At 49.7% G+C, this 25,251-nt stretch overlaps 1 protein-coding gene across 2 annotated transcripts; it reads right to left on the reverse strand.

The window, feature by feature from the left end:
- Positions 1-1,208: 1,208 nt before the first annotated feature.
- On the reverse strand, positions 1,209-23,989 carry TMEM222 (transmembrane protein 222). 2 transcript variants are annotated; one of them, XR_010594591.1, is made up of 7 exons: positions 23,733-23,951; positions 19,249-19,333; positions 18,256-18,287; positions 17,401-17,497; positions 16,689-16,819; positions 14,924-15,134; positions 1,209-2,711 (listed from the first exon to the last, which is right to left on the reverse strand). XR_010594591.1 is itself a non-coding variant. In XM_005302001.5 (6 exons), the coding sequence occupies exons 1-6, from the start codon at positions 23,846-23,848 to the stop codon at positions 15,047-15,049; spliced, it is 549 nt and encodes a 182-aa protein (XP_005302058.1). In that variant the 5' UTR covers positions 23,849-23,989; the 3' UTR covers positions 11,591-15,046. The 2 variants fall into 2 exon arrangements, 1 of the variants encoding a protein (XP_005302058.1); XM_005302001.5 differs by lacking the exon at positions 1,209-2,711 and having other exon boundaries at positions 11,591-15,134; positions 23,733-23,989.
- Between the last annotated feature and the right edge of the window lie 1,262 nt (positions 23,990-25,251).

The raw sequence follows: 25,251 nt of genomic DNA on the forward strand, positions 1-25,251 counted from the left end.
CATTGGTACTGAGCTTAAATAATTCCTCTCCCTCCCTGGTATTTATCCCTCTGATATATTTATAGAGCGCAATCGTATCTCCCCATAGCCTTCTTCTGGTTAGGCTAAACAAGCCAAGCTCTCTGAGTCTCCTTTCATAGGACATGATCCATTCCTCGGATCATCCTAGTAGCCCTTCTCTGCACCTGTCCCAGTTTGAATTCATCCTTCTTAAACATGGGAGAGTTTGGCAGAGCCAGGCAGGCCAAGCCATGCATACATCCACACACACATCATGACTTGGCAGGACAAGCTACCCAGGGGAACCCCAAGGGACAGAGAGCCCGGATCTGTCAGCAGCAGCTACAGTGCAAATATGTACCTGCCCTAGGACATGGCTTCATCCTGGGTTTGGGGTTTTATCCCCTGGGTCTGTTTCTGATTCAGTGACAGGTTACTACATGGCAAAATGCAGCTGCTGTGGGGATGATGGGGCATCACCGGAGCAGGCATTTGTATCCCAGTGTCATTTAGTGAAAGCCCTAACCCAGGGGTAGTCACTAGGCAGACGGTGCACCAAATCTGGACCACCAGATGCTTTTGACCCCAACATCTTTTTTATTTATTTTTTATTTATTCTCATTGTTGTTGTTGTTTTATTATTATTTTCTCTGGAGTCTGGACCTTGACTATACCTTGATCAAGAAATTTGCACCTTGACAAAAAACAATTGACTACCCCTGCCCTAACCTAATGACTAGGGTACTAGCTTGTCACTTTGGAAATCTGCATTCAGTTCCCTGCTCTTTCACAGAAAGACGTCCTGTTTAACTGGGGAAATTGTTTAGCTTCTCTGTGTCTCAGTTAGGGTGACCAGACAGCAAATATGAAAAATCGGGACGGGGGTGGGGGGTAATAGGAGCCTATATAAGAAAAAGCCCCCAAAATCGGGATTGTCCCTATAAAATCGGGACATCTGGTCACCCTAGTCTCAGTCCCTCATCAATAAAATGGTGATCATAACAAACTCTTATGTCACAGGAGTGTTATGAGAATAAATACATTAAAAATTGTGAGATGTTGAGATACTATAGTTAAGGAGACTAGATAAGTCCCATTGCTAGAAGTTACATTCCCCCATCCTCCTCCTCTCGCTTGGCTGAACACACAGAAACAACACACGTAAACATAAAAAATCCCAATGATTTAAACCACCAGATGCACCAGACACGGACCAGGACCCCATTGTATTATTATGAAATGAAGATAGAACCACTGCTAACTTTGGCATTAGATGGGGGATAGAATTCAATCTGTCTTCTGTTCAAACAAACAATCTGCTAAATATTTGGTAATGAATGAATCTATATACACTCTCTAGGAAGTTACACCACAGACAGAACGCTGGATTACAACATTTTTTTTAGAGAAAACAGTCCCATTAAGAAATTCAGGTCTCCACTCTCACATTTTATTGGTGTGACCCAAAGTCTTCATTGTAAGTCATTGCAGCAGCATCTAATAACTATTTTTGTTTCATAGCGTCTTTCATCTTGAAGGATCGAAAAGCACTTTACGGATCCTCGGGCGCCAGAAGGTTCCAAAGCTTCACCCAGAAAGTCTCCCTTGCACAGGGAATTGCATGGAACTACTTAGCAGCCCCGGAGACTGAAGGCCTCTCCTCCATGCATCATGCAAGCACAGCAAAGGAGAAGGTGGGGCAAGCTTCCTCCAGTGGGCCTAATGCCGGAGGGAGCAAGAGGGGAGCTCAGTTTCCATTTGTCATTTAGCCCTTGGCTTTTCTGCAACAAGTGCCAAGCAGGGGACCCGTTAGTGCCGATTCTAACTGTGTTTTTTGTGATGGAGATGTGCCGAACTGGAGTCAGACTCGCCAAACTCATTTGGCCACCGAACAGCCATCTGATGGGAATGACTTTTAATCACTCCCAGCCCAGGATGGACTCAGGCTGGTCTCCGAGAGAGGATCACTAATGCCCCGAGCTGGTCAGTTAACAAAGCACTAAAGAGTGTTTCAGCCCAATGAATTAGCGGGTGGGCTGAATATCATTTGATTTCTCGTTCTGAATAAAGGCCCCATGCCCAGGGGCCGGTAGGAGTCACAGACTGTTCCTTGGTCACTCACTGTCCCACGAAGATGGAAAAGATGAATGACATTTTCAATTTTACAAGTATTTTGTTTCCTGCCAGGTTTATAAATCAGGGTAAAGGTCACCTCTGTTTGGATCAGAAGGTGCTGCCAAGTTGGTAGCGGGGATGCTGAGGGATAGAATGACTTGGCTTCCTAGCCCTAGAGCCTAATCTGAATTCCCCCACTCAATGAAACAGATCAGACCTGCCAGTAATATAGGGGGACCAGAAGGCAAGTGTGAAAAGTCAGGACCGGGGGGAGGGGGTAATAGGCACCTATATAAGACAAAGCTCCAAATATCGGGTCTGTCCCTATAAAACGGGGACATCTGGTCACCTTACAGTACTACACTATAACCTCATTCTGTATAGCGCCTTTCACAGCTAAGAAAGAATAGCCGAGGGAGAGAGAAATGAAGGTGGAGAAGCAAGGGACGCAAGCTGTGTGCTCAGCTGAGATGTGAAAACAGATGGCGAGTGGATCAGGTGGAGAGAGACACGACACGGAAGCTGTTCCAGGTGGCGAGAGCTGCAGAGGAGAATGTTCTTCCACCACCCAGGGAGGGACAGAAAGGAGGCCAGTGCTAGAGGAGGGAAGAAAAGAAAGCAGAGTGAAATCAGGGTCCCGATCCTGCAGCCCTTTCTCACATGAATAGTCCCATTAGCCTCAGGGTAAGTTTGTGAGGGGTCTTGACATGAACGGGGAGTGAATGTCATGAACGCACAATCCAAGGATGCAGGAATTTAACATTAGAAAAGGTGGAGCAAATCCCATTTCCTGCCTCAAGCCCAAATAGGGGGATTGGTGCAGGGATCCCACAAAGTTGGGGGGGGGAGGGTGCACTCCTGAGCAGCTCACAGAGCAGCAATGGAATCAGTAACCTTTGCGGTACCGGTGGCCACGCCCCACACCGCAAGGGCCAGTGAATCAATGCTTCCGCCTTCACTCCTCCTCCCCCACTGCTGTCCCCAGGCCTACCTATGCACCAAGATGCAGTGCTCCCCCGGGAGCTGGACACTCTGGCATGCAGGGGGATGGAGGGTGAACCCATACCCACCTCCTTCCCCTGTACTTGGGGGATTATTGTCTCCCTCGAGTTAAAAGGTTTGATAAAGGTCGTTTGATCTGCAATTCCCAGAATGCACCTGGAACCGAGAAAGCAGCCGATGCACCGGGCTGGTGCCAAGTGGGCAGAGCAGGGTTTCTTGATGTTAGAGCGATGGTTTCGGACTTTCTCAAAGTCTTGCTTACTACCAGTGATCACTACTCTCCCCTAGTATAAAATTGAACATATCCTTCGATTTCCCATCACTAAAAGCAAGATTCATGCCTGTCCCCTGCGTGGAGTCAGGGCTGTAGGTCACCAGCCAGCAGCTCTGCTGACTCTACATACCAAGCTAACGAAGCAGAGCGTGACACACGGCCAACCTGGTCTTGAGTTATAACCTTGGTGTTCAACCCAAGGACCTTGCAGTAGTTATCAGTGACCAGCAGAAAAACACCCACCCAGGACTGGAGAGTCTTCTAAGAGCCGCTTCTACCCTTACCCAGGGTCAAAGAGGGCATCTCCACCCTCTGCAAAGACGGGGACAGGTCGGTGTCAGTGTCATAGATGAAGGGGTTAGAACCCAGCAGGAGAGATTCATTGCAAAACTATTTGCACCCATGTGCTAAATTGCCAGTTGGGAGGGTGGGACCATTTGGCAGAGTATTGCCTGGACTGGTACAAATCAGTATGATCTCATTCATATGAAGCCTCCTTTCGCGGATGCTCTAATGGTTGACAGCTTTTCTGCCCTCCCATCTTGTGCTGACGTGACCCTGCTAAATCTCACCAGCTGATCCGGCTGGGTAAGGAGGTGGAAGGGCGACCACCAAGAAGTACGTAGTCGCTGCAGGTGATGTGACAGTCTTCCTGCTGGGTCAACATGGAGCCGGAGTCCCACATGGTGCCCAGGGATGAGTTGGAAAATCAAGGTCCTAACTGCAGGCAGCCATTAAACAAACATTAAACAAACAGGGCCATTAAGCCTGGTGCCGGGCTCACTTTAACATTCGGCCCCCTTTCCGTTTCAACTGGGGACAGGCTTTCCCTTCACTGCCTGCCCGAGTAGATCAAGCACTAGTCTTGAATGCAGGAGATCTAATTCCAGTTCTACTGCTGGGTGGCCGTGGGCAAGTTTCCTCATCTGTAAAATGGGGATAATTATACTGACCTCTTTTGTAAAGTGCTTTGAAATCAAGGGCTGGAACACACTAAGAGGTAGGGAGTGTTATTATTATGCAGCGTTGATGTGCACTGTTAAACAGTTGCTGTCTCCCCCCCCAACCCCCAGAAGTGGCTGCACTTCAGTGCTGGACGAAGTCACTCCTTACCCACCTTACAAGGGGCGCGGCGGGTGGGGGGGGATGTGTCTTTAATGCGAGTCCTACGGCCCAGTTGAAGGCACCAGGGCTGTGCTCAGCACTGTCATCACTTCGGTTCAAGTGGCAGATTGAGAATAAGCCTCCATAAGGCCATCTGGGCCAACCTCCCCCTCATCTCCTCCCACCAGAGCTATTCCCAGGGCTCTCTGCCCTGTTCTCGCCTTTCATGTGCCGATCACAGAGTTCTCCCTCTGCGCTGGATTTGAAGCCCTGAGCTCCCATGTGCTGGGAACTGAAGGGTTTTAGCTACATGGCCAAGCGGGATCTCTCAGCTTTTCTACCATGTTTTTTGATCAGGGATGAAGTCTGAAACCTTCCTGGTGAGATCCAGACAGCTGGCAGCCCTAAACCCCAGCCTTCCTCGGCCTTCCCTGCCCCAGGGCTTCCATCCCCCTCCCTCCCCTGAAAACAAAACGGATTATTTGGTTGCCCTGCATGACAAGGGGGGATGCAGCCCGTGAGGCACCAGGGCCCTAGGCAGCCCAGACACTGCTGCTGTCATTTCAAAAGCTCTTAATGTGCTAATGCTTAAGTGCAATTTGATACCATTCACCAGGGAGCCCTTTGATGCAGGGGCTGCTAACTGGATGAGAAAGACATCCCCCTCCGTCCAGCTGTGACAAAATGACCCCACATCAAAGCCAGCCTTCCAGCTAACCCCACCGCTAGTCTCCTGGCCACTGGTGCACACACTGCATTCCCTCCCGTTCACAGCCTCTCCCGCTGGGTATGTTTTGTCCTGCCCCCCGCCCCCCAACTACCGGAAAGAAATTCTCTTTTGCCCAGGAATGTTAATTCACAGGGGGAATGTCAGGGGTTCTCCCTGGCAGTGAGGAATCAGACCTACATTCCCCGGGATGCAGCAGGGCGTTGAACGGTTAGAGGGATGCACAGGAGACCTACTGGCCGTGGAAACTTTCAGCGACAGAACTGAGCGGATTGGGTCTCGCTGCCACGCGTGGCAAGTTACCCGTTCAAAGCCCAATGCTGGTGCCTACTGCGCTGCCATGCGGGGACTGTGGCACCTGGCATTAGTGGCGTGTGTCTTCCACGGCACTCAGAACCCGGGCCACTCACGCATGGATTCCTTATGTACGTGCGCGTATGTTTTGCATTAGACTCCTGGGCCACAGGTTCTAATTTCAGGGCCACAGCTCAGGTTGGAGTCAACGATTACAGGCAGCAGCTGGCTCGCTGGCATTCAGAGACCAACCTCAGCTCAATCAAACCCAAGGGAGTTCTAGTTAAAGGCACCTACGCCGGGGCAAGGGATGGAGGTCGGTGTTGTTTAAGTGATGGTTTCCTTTCTGGAAATCAGAGGGGTTCGTTTAGAATTCGTTTTCCTGAGCTCTAGCAGGGATATATCAATATCTAATCTCAAACTGCCCCTCTCTCCCCACTCATCGCCGGCAAAATCTGGTTCTGCAATGTAGATTCTCAGTCCGGGCAACATGATGCCCAGGGGGACACAAACAGGGCCAGGAGGGGTTGCAATCAACCGCCCTTTCCTGCACAGATGCAAGGGAAGGTGTTGAAACGTGCATGAGTTGTAATGTGGGGTCACAGTCTAAACGCTCCTTTCACAAAGTCACTCAAAAAACAAGGCCGCTGTCTGCCTCATTTCACCAGAGGAGGAAGGCAAGAGTCACGGCTCAGGCCCAGGCAATCAGGGCAGCCACATCCCAGGAGACCGACTAAGAGTATGTAGTGCCTTTGGCTCATGCCCATAACACCAATTAAACGTGACCTGCAAAGGACAAAGAAATCCGACTTGGGCCCTTTTTCATTGTGCTATGATGAAAAAAGCATTAAAGTTTTTGTTTAAAAAATGTCACAGGGGGAAGGGGTAAATGGGCTTGGTTTTATTTTTTAAATATTAGAAATTCAGGGTTTGGTGGTTGTTTTTTACCATGTTTTCCCAGAAGACTCTATGGATGACTAGGGAACTAGTATGCTGGTGACTTCACAAGGGCTGGAGGTCTCCTTGAGGGACTAGAGAACTGGTGTGAAAGCTCTTGATGTCTTCCTGAAGGGGCTGGGGTGCTAAATCTTTCATCTTGCCCGTTTGTCAGGCAGTTGTGTTCAACAAAACAAAACAAGAAACCCCCAAAGTGCATGTACCAAATCTCTCTCTGCTTCCAATCGCTTCCTTGCAACTTGTGATTTCACAATTCTATTAGCTTTCCAGTCATCCAGAAAAAGAAAAGTTTAAAAAAAACAAAAACCAGATAATAACGCTAAACCTTCCAGGTTTTCTATGTGCTTCATAAACTTACCTTTGAAAGTTACTTTTTGGGGGGGTCCTGTACACCTCAAAGAGGTGAGCCTACATGTTACTCTCCAAGGGCCAGATCCTCAACGGTAACTCTCACTGAAATCAATGGGAGCCAGGCACCTAAATACCTTTGAGAATCTGGGAGTAAATGCTTCACTTACAGACAGGTATTCTAAACCACTTAGGAGGTCATCTCATTTTCACTAAGGTGCCTTTACACCACTGTGGCAGGGTAAAGGAGCCTTAGGATAAATGAGAATCTGGCCCTTATGATTTCCTAAAATAACCCACTGCTTTCTACACGCTCATTTTGTAAACTGAGCTCTAATTGATTAGTGCCACTGTCTGGTGTTGGAAAATCCCTCAGCGACTGATGGTTGTCGAGGTGAATTTCTCATGTTGCCATCAAGTACAAGGCGAGAGGAGCCCGCCAGGGTGGTAAAACCCACCTGCTGATTTGACAAAGAGCAGTTGGTAGGTCAGCACCCAATCCCGTATGGTGTTGGTCGGCGCTTTCAACTCACGTTGAGCTCCAGCGGACGTGAGCGCACTTCGGCCCAGATCCACAAAGATATTTAGGTTCCTAACTTCCATTGAAATCAATGGGAGTTAGGAGCCTAAATACCTTAGTCCCTCTCCACATCAGGAGCACAATGTGTAGATAACTTTAAGGCGAGAGAGAAATCAGAACAATCATGTGTGTCCTCTGTTCTTCCCCAGGCTCACCACTATGGTAATTTGCCACCATCCTAGCATCAGAAAGTCACATTCCCATGTCCTGACACTGCAGTGATGGAGTGCGGCTATTTTAGCACATCCAGTTCCATACATTCCCTGGGAGATGTAGTCCAAATGGCCTGATTCACACTGACTTTAAATCCCTTTGTTTGTATCCTGATGGGAACTGCACATTGAGGCTGATGCACACTGCAGTACATGCCTGAGTGGTTGGGAAATGCACGGAGGCTCAGATCCAGATATTAAAGTTGTAAAAATAATGAATTCCCTCGTGGGGTCTCCGGTGATGACATAAGTCACTCAAACACTGCTCTGGGGACTTCTCGTGCCATCTCAATGTCTCCATGGTCTTATTTTCTTGAATGTCACTGCAGCCCGTTCATTACTTTCACTCTCATTTGGAAACTGCATATGGAGCCTTCCAATTGTCAATTGCCGGTTCAAATCCAGCCCAGGGCTGTATAATGATTGAAATTAATGATCAGTTAATTGTGAAGCGAGATTTTATTTACAGGAGATTTTAAAATGGATTTCTGCTTTGTCGGGTCTGTGACTCTCACACACATGGCAGTATTCAGCCTCATACCACTAGGATGTAGGGAAGCATTACAATCACCCGGTACAGATGGGAAACTGAGACATAGAGAAGTTAAGTGACTTGCCCAGGGTCCCACAGGAAGCCTGTAGCAGAGCAAGGAATAGACAGACCCCAGACCTCATGAGGTCATACTTCCTCCAACTAGTTCTCAGTCTAGTTCAGGCTAGGAAAGCAGTTTGTCCTAAAGGACAGAGCTCTGGCCTGGGACTCAGGAAAACTGGATTCTATTCTCAGCCACTAACCCGCTAGGTAACCCAGGGTAAGTCACGTCTCCCTGTGCCTCAGTGTCCCACCTGTAAAATAGAGAAAATGATACTGACCTCCTTTGTAAAGCACTTTGAGGTCTACTGAGAACAAGTGCTAAATAGGAGGCTGGTTTTTTTATGATTTGTTCCCAGTGATCATCACACAAATAGGACTCTCAGCAGAGACACCCCAGAGAGGACAGGCACTGAGGGTACATCTACACGGCCGCTGGAGGGATAATTTTCAGCTCAGGCGGAAGTACCTGCGCTCCCTTTGATTGAGCTAGCGCACTAAAACCAATAGGGTAGCCATGGCAGCTCACGCTAGCTGCCCAAGGACAAGCCCTTCCGTGATTTTAGCTCTGTACATTTGAGGGGGAGGGTCTGTATCTCAGAAGTCCCGTGACCAAGTGACGCCAGATTTGTTCCACTAACTCTCCTCCTGCCCCGGATGTGGCCCTGCAGTTTCTAAGGCACATAACCCTGGCATGTGCATGTTAGAACACACTGAAATAGCACCTTGTCTCCTCCTTAACCACCCTGGAGCTAGCACTCCTCCAGAATTCGAGCTTATCTGCCCACAGGTGTTGTACTGCTTTATTGGTTTAGAAATCAATTTCGAATGAGCAGTACAATCCCCTAGCGTGGCCCCAGTTATTTTGGTATAAAGGTGCTTCGAGCGGTATGGCTCATTCCCATACTGTTACACCATTTTCTATTACAGCAGCCCAGAAACACACAGGAGACAGAGCGGAGATTTCTCAAAGCAAAGTCTTAAAATACCCTTCCTCTTACGATCCGAACTGTGAGCCAAATTGGTTAGCCAGCCCACAAGCCCAGTAGCAGCCCACTAACTCCGGTGGGAAACGCTGCACCACTCCCTGAGGTTTGAAATGCCGGACACGTCTGATTGAGACCGTTCAATCCGAAAGAGAGAGAAGATGATCCCGGAAATGCAAGAAGCATCTTTCTAGCAGCACAAACAGCAGCTGGGGATGGGAGCAGCAGCAACTGGGATGGCTTCACCACGGGTCAGCAAGTCGGCAGCGCACTTGGTCATTGGGGGAAAAATCACGACTAGTGGTAGAGATGGAGCCAGCCAAAACAAATAAACCTTAGAAGAATTTAATAAAGGAAGATCAAGGCAGGCGCCACTCCCGTGACCCTGAAGCACTGAGTTGCTTTTCATTTGCCCACTCACGCACCTCTAAGCCCTGGTGCCACTGTGAGGTTCCTCCACCTTGTTGAGGGCTCTGCCACAGAAAGCAGACAACACCCTGCGACAAACAACAAAGGAGAAACTATCCAGACCCAGGATCAGCTGCTCCTGCTGAGAGAAGAACTAGCCACAAAAATTCTTCAGCCAAGGACACAGCCCTAAAGCTGCAAGCTAATGAGAGCAGCACTGGGGAAAGGCGCTAGATTGGCAGCTCTGGGGGCTGAAGGCCTTTTGCCATTCACAGAACCGATATGTCAGGGCAATAGCAGGGCAAGTTTCCCCGCCGATGTGCCTCAAAACAGATCTCAGGATGCAGGAGAGGGCAGCGTCCATGGCCCATTCAGTCCTTGCCCTCTGCCGAGACTGTAAACAAGAGGACCACAAGTGGACGGAAACTGTCTCATTACGAGGCCAAACAGCCCATGATAATGTCTGGTGAGTCTTTCACCTGCCACTTTAAATGCTCTGAGTTTTGCTGCTTTGTAAAGGGCAGCCATAGGTTACCAGAACCCAGAACAGAGCATCAAAAGCTGCCTGCTAAGTGACATCACTGGGACACAGAAACTTCTCGCCAGTGAAGTTCCTTGAGTGAGGGGAATCAAAGGCTAATGTGCAGCTGGTAATAATTTGAGCTCTGGAGGAAAGAGATGAGAGTTTCCATGTGTGCTTCCCCTCTCTCCATGGGGCTTAAAGTCCCACGAAGAGTAGACATGACCGATTTTGAAGGTTGCCCCCTTTTTTCTACCATCCAGCTCTGGCCACTGGATAGCAGACTAGTGGGCAACTGGTTGCCTGTTATGTAGCAATCCTTCTATTCCAAGGCCCATTTTAAACCCTGCAACCCCATCGGCTTAGGTGGGGGATACACCAGGCAATATTAGGCCTGTTTGCATGCTACTATTCCATTCAGCCCCTCCACAGTGTGGTTAGACCACAGCTCACATTGCAAAACTGCAATAACCCCCCTTCTCGAGCTGAGTGCTGCCCTGTCGGTGAAATGAAAGAGCCAGGACCTTTGTCTTAATAGAGGGGAGTGGAGGATGGCTCTGCAGCAGGATAAGGAACTGGAGAGAGTCTCATACCCGTCTTCTAGGAAAACAGGGATGCCGAAGAATTAAACAATGAAAAAGGGGAATCTATTCACAGCTAAGTGGGCTAAACCTGCCCAAGCAAGAGGGGGCTTATCTTCCATCGAGAGCATTCTTCTCCCAGGAGGTTGGCTCAGCGCCTGCTCTATCAGTTTGTCAAGGATCTCCAAGGATTAGCAATTCAAACCTATTGAGTGGTAACAGCAGGCAGAGGGGATGGGGTAGGGCCAGCGCATGGACGGGACCTCAACTGCATTGAAGCTCCAGTCCAGAACAGGGAAAAGGGTCCATTTACACTCCTCATTTTAACCTGGCTGTAACTAACTCCCCAAATTCAGGTGTGACTGTCATGAGGACAGACTGCGAGCTGCTGAGCTGGGGGGAGGAGAGGACGCATGCCTGAAGAGCCCCAGAGCACCAGCCTGAAGCACAAGCCATGTAAGAGACCATACCCGTGCTGACTTGAGCACCAGATGGGCCAGCTGCAGGGCCGCAGAAGACAGCATCTCCCTACTTATGTAGCATCAGAAGTTGGAGCCCTGCACATGGTAAGCTCAACCCTCTGCCCACAGCTCGGTTCTGAAGAGGAAGCCAGAGCCTCCCTGTTTGAGGCAGGACAATGCTTGGGCCATTATTCAGTTCTGCCAAGAACCCCATTTTCTCCCATGGCAGATGGCATTTGAATGACCTTGGGTCAGGACGCCTGAGGTGGGGCGAAATCACCGACTTGCAGCTAAAACAGACTGCAGCCCTGAGACCTGCAGGGTAGGGAGAAGGCAGAGTGAGCTGCGCCCGGGGAATACGCACCCCTCTCCTTGCTGACAGCTAGAGGAAGAAAAGGAGACGGAACAATGGAAGAACGGGCACGTGGAGACATACACAGAAAGGAGTTTATTTTCCCCACCACTGGAATTATGAAACCACAGCAGCAGAGTTCAATATTTACAAAGTAGCCCAACACCCCTTGGAGATGATGAGAACAAACACCAAGGACAGGGGCCCCGATAAAGAACAGAGGCAAATCCAAGAAGCTCTGCAGCGGAGAGGGTCGGGGGAAGGGCTACACCCTAGGGGGAGAGTGTTTTTAATAGGGGTACACAGAACAATGGCACCACCTTACCACTAGGTATTCAATTGAACACAGCTACTCTAAAAGGGGCAACGTGCACTTTAGGCAACGTGAGGAAAGCTCCACGCAGCCGTCCCTCGCTGCCCACAAGCCCAGTTCAGCCTTGTCTACACCAAGGGAAAACCTCAGATGTGCAGCTCCCTCGAGGGGCAGCTCCTGGTTAGGCAAGAGGATCATAAAAAAATCCCCGCTATAGCTTCCATTGGCACTGCCGCTTCTGGAGCTTGGTGGGTCTGAAGCTTACCAGTAGAGAGACAGGCCCTGGTTTTCTGCTTATGTCGCTTTGCACAGCTCTGTTGCTCCCAGTTTCCTTTGGCCAGCACGTCTGAGCGGGACAGCTTTGCACACTCAAGGGCAGGATAGTTCCGCTGGCTCCAGGGTACCTAAGCTTTGGGATTCCTCCTAGACTGCTAGCCACCTTAGGCTGCCTTGAACAGCTGTCCATGACCCCTGCACACTCCTTCAGTATCTGTGAAAACAGGGTCAAGGCCTGAGTGGGAGCTGGTCGCTCAGCTGGGACTCGTACAAAGCACTGACCCCAGCTCTGTCACCGCCGCCTCACGCGAAGTGCTCACTCATTCATTCCCAGCCTGATGCCTGAATCAGTCAAAGGACTTGACTGGTGCATTGGACAATCCTCACTTCAGATCCTACAATCCTCTAGTTTGGAGCTATTAATGTGTTGCTAATGCTCCTGACAGGGAGGAGATTCTGGGTGTGCGCGCGCATGGTGGGGGTAGCAAACATGCTTTCTCAATACACAGGGGCCAATAGATTTGCTCCTGCTTCAGCCACTGACAAGTGTTAAAGCTTCAACTTTGGCAACACTTGTATACTTAAGACATCAGGGTCTCCTAGAAGTCGACCCAATGCGTATCAGGACTATTGCTACTGCACAAAGCAGGTTGGCTTCTAGCGCTGGGCACAGAGATTTCTAGGTCTTCCCTGATGCCATTCTTGGCAGGTCACTTCAAACAGTAACACAGGAAAGCAGTGTGGGAATCCTTCCTGTTCAATTGGCTAGGCTTGTTACCTCGGTAGTAACTTCGCCAGGTAATAACCGAAGCAGCACAAGGTAACGTGATAAGACACCACACACTCACTGTAAGGTTCACTTTGATGTGAGACCTTTCATATCTAATCAGCCTAGAGTTCATTTAGCAGCAGCCTGTCTCCACTCATGCTTGAAATAACAATGCTACAGAGACACTGAGAAGAGGATTTCAGTTCCAGGTGTAAGGGAAAGACAAGGCAGTGTCTACACAGCCTCCTTCCTAGGCTAGGAAGGAAAGTGCTCGGTGATAAAGAGAAATAGACGCCAGCGAGGAGAGATGGAGCTGCACACGAGAGGCCCCTTTCCTCCCCCTGAGCTGGAGGAGAGCGCACGGAGAGCTCTGAAAGCCACAAGGGTGGTTTGGAATAGTCTTTCAAGAGGCATCGGAACCAGTGAAAGTGGCATGCAGCTAAGCAAGGGATTTAGAGAGCAACTGATGACAGTTGCTTGAGGCTGGAATTCATTGGCTGCGGCACAGAATTGTTCTTTTAAAAGCATCCGAGTTGAAAGATGAATCCCTGCTCTGTGATTGAGGCGGTGTGCTTGCCCCAGGTCACAGCAGACACATGGCCACCTTATAGAAGCCAGCCACCACAACGGGTACCCTGGGTGGCACCCTTAACAGAGAGGCTAAGGAATGAACAAACGGATTTTCCCCGGAAGTGCCTCCAGCTCAGGACGGAGGCACATTATTGGCCAACGTCTATGAGGAGCTTGCCCAGCCCACATCTGTGCCGTCTCTACTCTGGCGAGTGAGCAGATTCTAGGGCTGTCAAGTTGGCATCTTCACCAATAATCATTTTTTAGCTTTCGTGAGGGGCCCCAGGAGGCACAGTCTAGTGCTCCCATGGCAATGTAACGCAGCACCCCCATCTTTTCAAAGTGTAATCATGAATCTGCTTTGGAAGCGAATAGATCTTCATGTTCATTAACCTGAGACCAGCTGTAGGAAAACTCTCACCACCCGGCACTATGGGACAGATAGTACTTTCATAGACCCCAGGCCTAAGGGAAGCGGTTAACTGCACTTGAGGAACTTTGTGTCTTCAAACACTTCTTTTAATAAATATTTTATACTCACCAGGTGGCTTGGAATTCAAGTATTTCACTCCAGAGCAGAGCAAAGAGGTTTTAGAGACCCACAGCTAAACATACTGTCCCACCAGTATGCTGCTGCTGCTGTCACATCACCAAGTCTATTGCAAGGGCGTGGCTAAGCTGTGGGACACAAGGGTTAGGGACTCCAGAAAAGGAAACTGTTGCAGGAAAGGAGTGGGAATTTTAGGAAGATGTGGCAAAGGCAGGAGCAAGGGAGCTACATTGTGCACGTCATGGATCAGACGTGCACATTCTGAACGCTGCAGTAATATGCTACTGGAAGTGCACAAACTGCTACGAGCCATTCCACAGCCTGACATCTAGGCACGGCTTTAGAGCAGTCCCCTCACTCTGAGGCTGCTAGTTTAGAGAGGAGCTGTCCTGCCACGGGAGAATGCTCATGAATGTTATCAGAGGAATGCTTTGCCACCAGCACCTTTGTTGTTTCACTACCAGCTACAAGGGAGGGTGTACACGAGCACACTGGCATTACATGCCGCAGTAGGTGAACATGGCCACTAATAGACTTGAATCTATGTGTGCTATAGGAGGAGGTTTGTGCAATAAGGGGATCCCTCCTCTCCCCCTCAGAAATTCAGAACTTGCACCATATCTGGGCAGTGTAACAGTTAAGAAGCACATGATGAAGTTTACTGAGAGGAAAGAAGTAGTAATGTAAAGGCAGCCCGGGATCACAGAAAACCTTACAATGAGTATTTGCTTGTGCTAAGGAGGCAGGTTTAGCCCTTGCAACATTACCCTGTGTTGAGATCATCGCTTACAGAGTACATTCCCAAAACCAACCAGCAGGGGGGGTGAGCAGCAGTCAGAGGCCCCAGGCCCCCAAACACTGGGAGACCCCAATGATAGAACAAAACAGAAAGACAGACACCAGTCCCAGGAAGCAAAAATGAGAGTCGTTACTATCGAGTGAAGATGCCGTCTTCTCTTGGAGTGACTCCCAGGGTCCTGTGTCCCCAACCTGTTGGATCCAGCAACCACAGTTTCATCCCTTGTGCACCAAGGGGAAGAGAAGCCTGGTATCCATCACCGCAAGTGAAGGGTCAGAATGACCGTCAGGATCACCCCCAAGAAAAGGACAAAGGGAAGCCAGGTCTTCATGAATCCCCCTAGGCTGCAAGAGAGAGAAAGAGGATTAAAAAGAGACTGGTTGACAGGGGATAATGAGGGTGTGTATGGGGGTAAGGAGGGACAGAAATGTTGGGGATAATTGGAGAGTTGCAGGCTGGAAAGGGAGGAACGATCACTCTAACTGTTGATTCATATTTAGCCTGTCATCCACTATAACCCCGAGATCCCTTTGTGCAGCATTCTTTCCTAGGCAGGCCTTTCCCAGTTTGTATGTGTGCAACTGATTGTTCCTTCCGAAGTGGGGTACTTTGCATGTGTCCTTATTGAATTTCATCCTGTGTATTTCAGACCATTTCTCCAGTTTGTCCAGGTCATTTTGAATTTTAATCCGATCCTCCAAAGCATTTGCAACCCCTCCCAGCTTGGTATCGCCCACAAACTTCATAAGAGTACACTCTATGCTCTGATCTAAATCACTGAAGATAACAAACAGAACCGGACTCAGAACTGATCTCTGCGGGACCCCACTTGATATGCCCTTCCAGCTTGGTCTCTGCTGTCAGTTCAAATCCAGCCCAGCAGTTAGCTCTGGCTGGCTATTTGGTGGCTAATATGAAAGGGGATGGTGACATCAGATCAGTCCTAGGTCATAAATTCCCAAGTTAGAAAAATGCAATGAAATGTCATTACAGGTGGCAACCCGAGTAGAAGGGCCAAGGACTGAATAAGGCCCTAGAGCCCCCTCCGAACCGGGGTAAAACACACTGGCAGGACAGCACTGGGGAAGCTTGTATTCTACTGCCCTGCTCTATCTGTTCTGTGGCTAGAGAGGATCACATTCTCCAGGACTGAGAAACTGGAACTAAAGTTGTTGTTTTTTAAAAGTCCACGTGAACACTATTATGGTGCTGAAAGAAATTTTGGTGGTAAGGGACTGGGAGAAAAATCCAAAGAGCAGAGGGTGAAAATCCTAATAAAAAAATGGGACTCATTTTATTACAACACAAAAGAGAGAGAAGAAAATCTGTGACTGGCTGACATAGGCCACTGCCAAGTATGGTCACAGTTCTGAATATGACAAGCGGTGGCCAGACCCAGGGGTCAGGCAGCCAAAGACGTCATGGGGAGCTATAGACTAGGAGTTGCTTTAGATTGCACTTTTCATAGGCCAAGCCCCCAAAAGCACTTCACAAAGCAAAACATTAAACACTAGTGTCTCAGGAGATCACAAGCTCACACCCCACACCTTGGCCTTTAACGGAGATATAGGGTTGCTCAGGACACTGGTGATCTCTCTTTCCTCTTGAGCTTTCACCAGTCACAGGGATCTGCTCTTAACATCTTGGTAAAAAGGACAGCAACCTTGCCAACTTAGCTCTGTGCTAGTGTCAGGATTCCTTATAAGCACTGAGCCCACAATCATCCAGCCACGGGCAGGTATGCTGCCAGCTGAGACCTACCGTCCTCAATACACAATTGAAACACATATGGGTGAAAGCTTAACCCCTTCTCTCTGGGGTAGCGAGAAACACTGAGGGATCAGAAACTTTGAGAAGCTAGCCCTCGTCTGCTGGACCTGGATTGGTCTGCAGCTCACCTTACATACTTCCCATACAGGAGGGAGAGGAAGCAAAGTTTGACCATGTTCCAGGAGCTGCTGTTATCATATCTCATCAGGTTTAAGGCCAGAGCCACGTGGGAGTGGCAGTTGTCACAGCAAAGATTGTGCTATAATAGAAAGGGACATGAAGTTAGAATTTTTCTGACTCTGTTAGGTTCCTCTAGGTCCGGGGCAGGATTGTCCCCTAAAATTAGCCAGATTGTCTCCCTGCCCCGGAGAACTTATCTAATAGAACTCACCAGGACCCCAACCCCACTGGTGCTTTTGGATGCTAGTTCAGAACCAACTGCTGAGAGGGTATATTCCCCAGGGCTTACTCCCCGTTTAGCAGTAAGTAAGCAGCAGGATTCTGATTCCACATTTCCTCTGAGATGGAGGACCAGTGCAAGAACATAAGCCTGTCACTAGGCAAGTGTGAAGATGCAGAGACATGAGGATAGAGCATGACACAGAAAACAGCCAAGAACTGGCTTTGATCACATAGCTCTTATCAACTGCTTCATAAAAAGGGATCAGCCCATCAAGAAATTTCACTTCACAGATGGGAGAAGAGCAGGAAACATTACAAGATTTGTCCAAGCTCTAGAAGAGAAGCATTTTGTTAAGAAAAAATACAAGGCAAATCCTGTTCCACTGCACCTGGTTAAATCAAGACTAGCTTATATGCAGGCTGGGCTTCAAGTCTTACCATTCGATGCTTGTACTCCTCAGAGGCATCATGCACAGCTGTATCCCAAGCATTGGGACCGCTGGAGTACACTTTGGTTGGATCCAGTTTCCAGTACCTGACAAGGAAGACAACAGAACCCCTAGTTTAAACGCTAGACCTTCTGTTCTTTCAGTTTCCTTTCCTTCCCCATTAGGGGGCTATTTAAAGCAGGAGTCAGCAGACAAAGGCGCAGTCATTCATCAATGAGGCTCAGTGAACTCATTGTTCTAGAGAAGTGCATGTGATAAGAGGGCATCAGGAGCTGAGGCTTAACCCTCCCCGCCCCCTGCAACCTAAAGCACTTGCACTTCGACTAGCAAGGGATTATTATATATGTGGAACAAATTCGGTTCTGAACTCCAGTTTTCATGTGGAATTTAAAACCCTAATTCCATCCACATGCTTATTTGAATAAAGCACAAAAATCAGGAGCTGATGTACGAATATTTTGACTTGCATCATGGCAAATAAAAACATCAAAACCACGATGTGAATTTGAACTGTTTCTCACTCCATTTTTTATATCATTTACTTTCAGCAACTGATTGCCACAAATTCTACTTTAATATAAAGTATTAAGTGCTGTAATAGTCATGTCAATATTGACTCTCATTATTTTAATACCATAACTTTGCAATCATGCTTCTAATCAGAGATTTAATGTAATGTTCTCTCTTGGGAAGCACAGATACACTAGCTGCCCCTTTGAATTAGGGCCTTTCATCTTGGAGAATGTTACCTATATTACTACATATTTATGCTGGTTTCAGTGAATTAAGGACATTTCCATGTGAGTTTGTTAAAAGTTTAATAAAAAGAAACAGTGGCACTTACTTCACCGGCTTCCCAAACGCCATGTTGTCTTCCTACAGAAAGGGGAAAGATCTCTCAGAACACAGACCACACACCACACAAAATTCAATACATGCATCTTTCCTGTAAGGCCAGACTCTAGGCTTGTTTAGTGGTATGAGTTACCAGTAATTATCAAGTTCTTTCCTCAGTAGTCTCATTTTACCTTGACACAGATCATATTTGTATGCACACAGGTTTAGATTCTCATTAACATTGATTCTACTGCTGTTGGAATGCAAGTTCGGTTCTATGTACATTGCTACATCTTCCATCTTTATGGCACATATATCTTATTGTTTCCTTTTATTTCAGAATTGTAACAGTTCTTTTAGCTATTGATAAAAGCACATATACTGGTCTCCCAGTGTGAATTACACAGACAGACTAAATCCATCACATTAAGACTTAGCCTGACAGAGTGAGTACAACTTACATGTTGGTAAGTGGGCATGACTTTCAGTCAGTCCAATGAAGTCATGTTATTGTAAAATGCATCTTCTCCTAGCCCCCGCAATCTCTAAGTTACACTAATATTGGACTCCTGATTTTGACCCAAAAATGGCAACATTCACCTGTGTTGTGGGACACATCAGACTAACCCTTGCCACTGGAATCTAATGCTTCTCTGGAAGTACAAGAGGTCAAAAGACACCCTTCCCTTATTGCTCAAGAAAACAAATTAACCCATCCTTGATCGCAGAAACCAACTTATCTGCACTGGCCAGCCCTCAACACAAAGATGACTAAAATGGCTGGATCTGCCCTGGATCCAATACAGAGTTAGCCAGTGGAAAAAATGAAACACGCAGCAGTTCTCTGCTCTTCAGGGATTTATGCAGCAACTATTTCAAGCTTTCATTTCACTTTGGAAATGCAAAACATCGAGAGAACCGTTCACAAGCATTTGAGGAAAGTGGGAACCAGGCCAACTTCAGGCTCCTCATTTATCAACCAGAATCATCATCTACTTACAGAGACGTAGTAAGGGCCCGCAAAGTCCCGAATGACTCCAGTCGACGTACAGATACCCATGTGGCCGATGATAGGGAAGAGCCATCTACCAAGGTAACAAATGAAATGTCTGAGTCAAATGTCTCACCCTGATCACACACCCCGTCAGGAGACTGCTAGAATGGCTACACAATGAACTGTGTGGTACAAAATAGACAGAGCAAGCAAGTTAGATGTAGGTGCGTGGGGTTGGGGGAAGAGACATGACAACTAGTAAACCAGAGCTGAGCACAAATTGGCAGAGCTAGGTCAAACAGATACACACGGGTAGGAGAATATGAAAGCAGATAGTGTCCAAACCCACACCTCCCCTGACAAGCAATTCCACAAATTTAGGCTTCTTTGCATTGGCAACAAGACTTTAAGCTTTTAATATGATTAATTGTAGTTATTACAAGGACAGGAGTCTCAGGGCCTGATGCTGCTCTCAAAATACACCACTGTGCACGCCATTTGACACCAGGAAGGAATGAGCACTTCAATCTTTCTGAAGCAACCCCGTTTTGTTTTTCTGGGTAAATGCATTGGCTCTAGAAGGAAGCTCCCTTGAAGACAAACTGAATCTCATAAGTTATCAATGAAAAAAATTATTAGATCATCTAACCCATCTTTATACCAATACTTACAATAATACAAATACTTCAGCACCACCACCACGTAGGAGCCCTAGTCACGGAACAGGTCCCCACAATGCTCGGCATCGTACAAACACAGAACAAAAAGACGGTCCCATCAGGGCTGTTTTTCATTGAAATTAGTTGTATGTGCCCCAGACAATGGGATTCCACCACTAGGAAGACTATTTCCTAGCCTAAATGGTCCTGTTGTTCCAAAGGTTTCTTGACATCAGTTTATATTTTTATCCAATTATCTTGTGCTATCCTAAAATCTTCTCCTCCCTCCTTGGTATTTACAGCCTTCAGGAATTAGCAGAGTTACGCCCCCCACCCTAAGGCTGTGTCTACACTACAGGTGCTGCAGCTACACCACTGTAGCGGAGACACTTCCTACATCAACAGAAGGTGTAATTAATTCACCACTCTACAAGGCAGTAGATCTAGCTGCATCTACGCTGGAGGTTAGGTTGACCTAACCACAGCATTCAGGGTGCAACTGTTTCCACAGTCCTGAGCAACTGTTGCTACGTTGATCTAATTTTCAAGTGTGGACCAGGCTGTAATTGTTGTTTAGCACTAAATATTTATAGGCTGGGCTAAGCCAATCTCCCTCCCTCCCCCCCCCCAATGACTTTTATTTACTTTTCACCATTTACACTGTTTATTGTTTGCATTTCACTAACTTGGACAATGAAAACAAATCAGGCACTTTCACTTTTACACAGGGCGAGTTTTATAGTCAATTTCACTTTTTGATTGCCATATACCGGCATGATGCTGTTCAGGACCGGTTCGTGCTTGGGCGGCACATTTCCAGGGGCGGAATACCGGCCATCCTTTTTTTTGAGGCAGTTGGGCTCTCGGAGCTGTGCCACTTAGACAGGGAGAGGGCGCCACGCCCCCAGCTGCAGCGGGAAGGGGAAGCCCCAGCCCCGGGATGCTGAGCTGCCAGGGCCCAGCTGCTACGTGGGGAGGAGAGGGCGAGTCCTGCCGGTGAGCCAGGGCTGCGCCGCCACATCTGCGCACTGGCTGCTGCGCTGCCTTGTGCCACCCCTTATACCGGAGCTTCTCTGTACGGCGGGGAGGGGGTAAAGCCCCCACAGGCACTGGGAGAAGGTGACATCACTCCCTCTGCTTCCAGCTCCGCCTGCGAGCCCCACCCCACCTGAGCTTGGGGCGGCAAAAAACCTAAAGCCGGCCCTGATGCTGATGGGTCTGAAGTTCTAAACCTTGGGTGGGTAAACTTTTTGGCCTGAGGGCCACATCGCGGGGCAAAACTGTATGGAGGGCCGGGTAGGGAAGGCTGTGCCCCCAAAACAGCCTGGCCCCCGCCCCCATCCGACCCCTCCCACTTTCCGCCCCCTGACTGCCCCCCCCAAAACTCCCCACCCATCCAACCCCTCCCACGCCTTATCTCCTGTCCACCCCTTCCCAGGACTCCCGCCCCAACCGCCCCCCAGGGACTCTACCCCCTATTCAACCCCCCCCTGCTCCCTGTCCCCTGACTGCCCCGACCCCTATCCACACCCCTGCCCACTGACAGGCCCCCTGGGACTCCACTCCCTATCCAATTCCCCTGTTTCCCATCCCCCCTGAACCTCTGCCCCATCCAACCGCCCCCTGCTCCCTGTCTCAACTGCCCCCCAGGTCTCCCTGCCCCATATCCAACCCGCCGGCCCCAGTCCCCTTACCATGCCGCTCAGAGCAGCATGTCTGGAGCTGCGCCTCCCGGCCAGAGCCAAACACGCTGCCTCCCTGCCCTGCATGAGTGCACAGCCACGGTGCCCAGAGTGCTGCCCGCGCAGCAGCATGGCTGCAGGGGAGGGGCCTGGGGCTAGCTGCCCGGTCAGGAGCTCAGGGGCTGAGCAGGACGGTTCCACGGGCCGGATGTGGCCTGTGGGCCGTAGTTTGCCCACCTCTGTTCTAAACATTGCAGAAGATATGTCTACATTAAAAAGATTACCTAGTTTTAAAACTCTAAATTCAGATATTGGGACTGAATGGCCCAGGGGACTGGGAAGAGAGGAGGAAAATTTGATAATTGTGCCAAACAACAAGAAATTTCACAGCATCCCAACCATTTCATGACATTTCTGATGATTCTGCAGGAAGTTGTCAAGACTGACATGGGAGGGGAAATCCAGGGGAAAACAAAGATATCCAGTGGCCTGTTAAAAGGAGCTCCTTAATCAACTAATTAAAGGGCTGAAAAAATTTTTTTCCTCACTGTTCTTTTTTAAACAGTACTTTGGGAAGAGACGAAGCCTGGAATGTTTAAGCAGGTGAAAACAGGAGTTATAATGAAAGCTGGTCTGCAACCTTAGAGCATTCATTAACATGAAAGATGTAATATGGTTTCTCTTCTTCACCAAAGGTTGAAGGGTTATCATTCAGATTTCTGGTACACTGCATAAAATATCTTTTCTCCCTTGTCTCAGCTCTGCTACAACTAGTCCCTAGCCTCTAAAAGAACCTGCAAACAAATCAAAATAATTTCATTATGGCTTTGGATGTTTTAGTCAGATGGCAGCAAAAGGTTATATTGCTTCCAAATGCCTCTTTCTAGTGTGCTGATTTTGCATGTACTTGTTCAGTCATCACTAGGGATGGCTGTGTTTGGGTTGTTTCCATCATTATAAAGGAATAATAATGTTTTTTTCTCAAATTGTTTCAAACTATTTAATAAGTAAGTAAGTTAATTGTTTCAAACCATTAATAAATCCACATGCTGCTACACTAGGCATATCTAGAGCCAACTGTAAAAATTCATGCAGCTGGTTCAGAAGCAGCCTTCTTATAGAAAAACCTGAGAAGACATGGGTTTGCACCCAACAAACATACATGTTATATGGTCTTAGTGAGGAGGAAAGCCACAGAGAAGGCAATGATTGTGAGTCAGCTCCTGGCTGTCTTAGTGATCATCCATGCTCATTTTAGTGGGAAGCATCTACTGGATTTGAAGCAAGGGCGGGGAAAAAACCTTCATGCTTCCTAATTGTACCCCCAGGATCCACCATTCCTACCCCAGAGCCAGGCTTCACAGCTACTATATGTATTTAGGATAACGGGCCAGGACTCTCTGTCGACCTCATCAAGCTACTCCCTGTCAAGCAGGCTCTCCTGTGACCGTCCACACCCCGACTCCCGGGCTGTATGAACTGTTCAGTTTTGGCAGGACTAGGGCGCTAGACACTGAACAGTCAAACCCAGGTCTCCACCCAAGCAGTGCAGTGCATCGCGGCTTTTAGACGATGGCGCTGGTACCTCAGCGAAGATTTTTACTACCGGTTGCAGAGTGGTGGCCGTGTTAGTCTGGATCGGGGAGTCCTTGTGGCCCCTGGGAGACCCACTGCTGATGAAGTGGGTTCTAGCCCACGAAAGCTTGGGCTCAAATCAATGTGTTCGTCTCGCAGGTGCTACAAGGCCTCCTCGTTTTTACTGCACATCCTGATCAGCAGCATGGGAAGAGCTGCGCTAGGCCACGGGGTTTTAGTTGTGGTTGGCTGGTGCCCCCCAAGGCAGGGCGGTAAAGCGAGATCCTGACACCGCCACCGCCCCCCACTGAGCTCCTCCCCCGGCGGGAAGCGCCGCTGGTCAGCGGAGCCCCTGGCGCTGTGGAATGGGCTGAAGCCCCCGGGGATAAGGAGCGCAGGAAGCCCGGGCTTTCCGGGGCTGGGGGATACACGGGGAGCGCAGCAGCAGGGGCAGGCCGAGGAGGGACTCCGGGGGCCGGGGCGCGGAGGCCACCGCCAGGCTAAGCGGCCCCCCGCGGTCTAACCGGGGAGGGGGCAGAGCCGGACACACGGAGCCGCCGCGCGGCGCACTCACGTCAGCACGGGGATTGGCGTCCACACCACGCAGTAGGGGAAGCGGCCCCGCTCGGGCTCCAGCCCGGCCCCCCCGCCGCCATTGAACTGCTTCATCTTCCCCTCCGCTTCCGCCATCGCCGGGGAGCGCGTCACTTCCTGGAGACCGCGCGCGCGCTTCCGGGGCCGTCCGGTAACTAGGGAGAGCGGGGCCTGCGCGCCCGCCTCTGGCTAGGTCTTCGCTGTTCCCTTTGGGCTCATGTACCAGCCCCTCGCCCCGCACCGCCCCCCTTCCGCTAGCCCCCCATACACCGCCCCCCCCACCTCCTATACACTGCCACCTCCGCCCCCCCACGCCACCCTTCCGCTAGCCCCCCATACACCGCCCCCCCACCTCCTATACACTGCCACCTCCGCCCCCCCCCCACGCCACCCTTCCGCTAGCCCCCCATACACCGCCCCCCACCTCCTATACACTGCCACCTCCGGCCCCACTCCGCCCAAAGCCACCCCGCCCCACCCCCAACGCCACCCTTCCTCTAGCCCCCCATACACCACCCCCACCCCACTCCGCCCAAACCACCCTCACCCTGCCCCTAACCTCCCATACCACCTCCCATACACTGCCCCCCCCGCCAGCACTCCGCCCCCCTTCCTCTAGCCTCCCATACACCGCCCCCAACCCGCCCCTAGCCTCCCATACCGTCCCCCATACACCATCACCCCGGCCCCACTCCGCCCAAAGCCACCCTGCCCCCGCAACGCCACCCTTCCTCTAGCCTCCCATACCACACCAGCCCCACTCCACCCAAAGCCACCCTGCCCCTAGCCCCCCAACCCCACCCCCAGCCTCCCATACACCACCCCCCCAGCTCTGCCCTCCATAAAGCCACCATGCCCCTAGCTCCCCATATACTGCCCCCCAACCCCTCATAAAGCCACCCTTCCTCTAGCCTCCCATACACCCCCCAGCACTGCCCCCCATAAAGCCACCCTGCCCCTAGTTCCCCATACACTGCCTCCCCAGCCCCAAGTAACTCCTACCCCCAACCCCCCAATAGGGCCCTGCCACAGAACTGGGCCCCAAGGTGCACATGGGGCTGCAGATTTCCCCCACCTTGGGGTGCAGGAGCACTGTGTCATCTACATACCTTTGAAGATCTGGGCCTACTTCCTGCCTAATCCCCTTTGAGGATGTGGGTCAGGCCCTTGTGTTTCCTCCAGCCCCTCCTACAGCAGGAGATTGATGGTTTGCAACCTCCCAGAGCGAGACTTGTCCACACAGGTGTCTAGGGTACTGATTCAAGCCCCTCGCTCCTGGCAGGCCACCTCTTCTAGGTTGTGTCAGCCCATGAGCTGGTGCCTGCTAGTGGCATCTCCCCCGCATCCTCATCAAATCTTGCATCTTTCCATTGTCACGTTTCCACTGCCAGCTGTGATGAGATCTTTATATGAACCAGCCACGCAATGAGCCTGAGACAAAACTGCAGCTCCAAATGTTCCCTAGACTCTCTACCAGTTCAGATTTAAATGTGAGTTTT

This window comes from Chrysemys picta, chromosome 23, assembly GCF_011386835.1.
Source record: "Chrysemys picta bellii isolate R12L10 chromosome 23, ASM1138683v2, whole genome shotgun sequence".
Taxonomy (NCBI): Eukaryota; Metazoa; Chordata; order Testudines; family Emydidae; genus Chrysemys; species Chrysemys picta.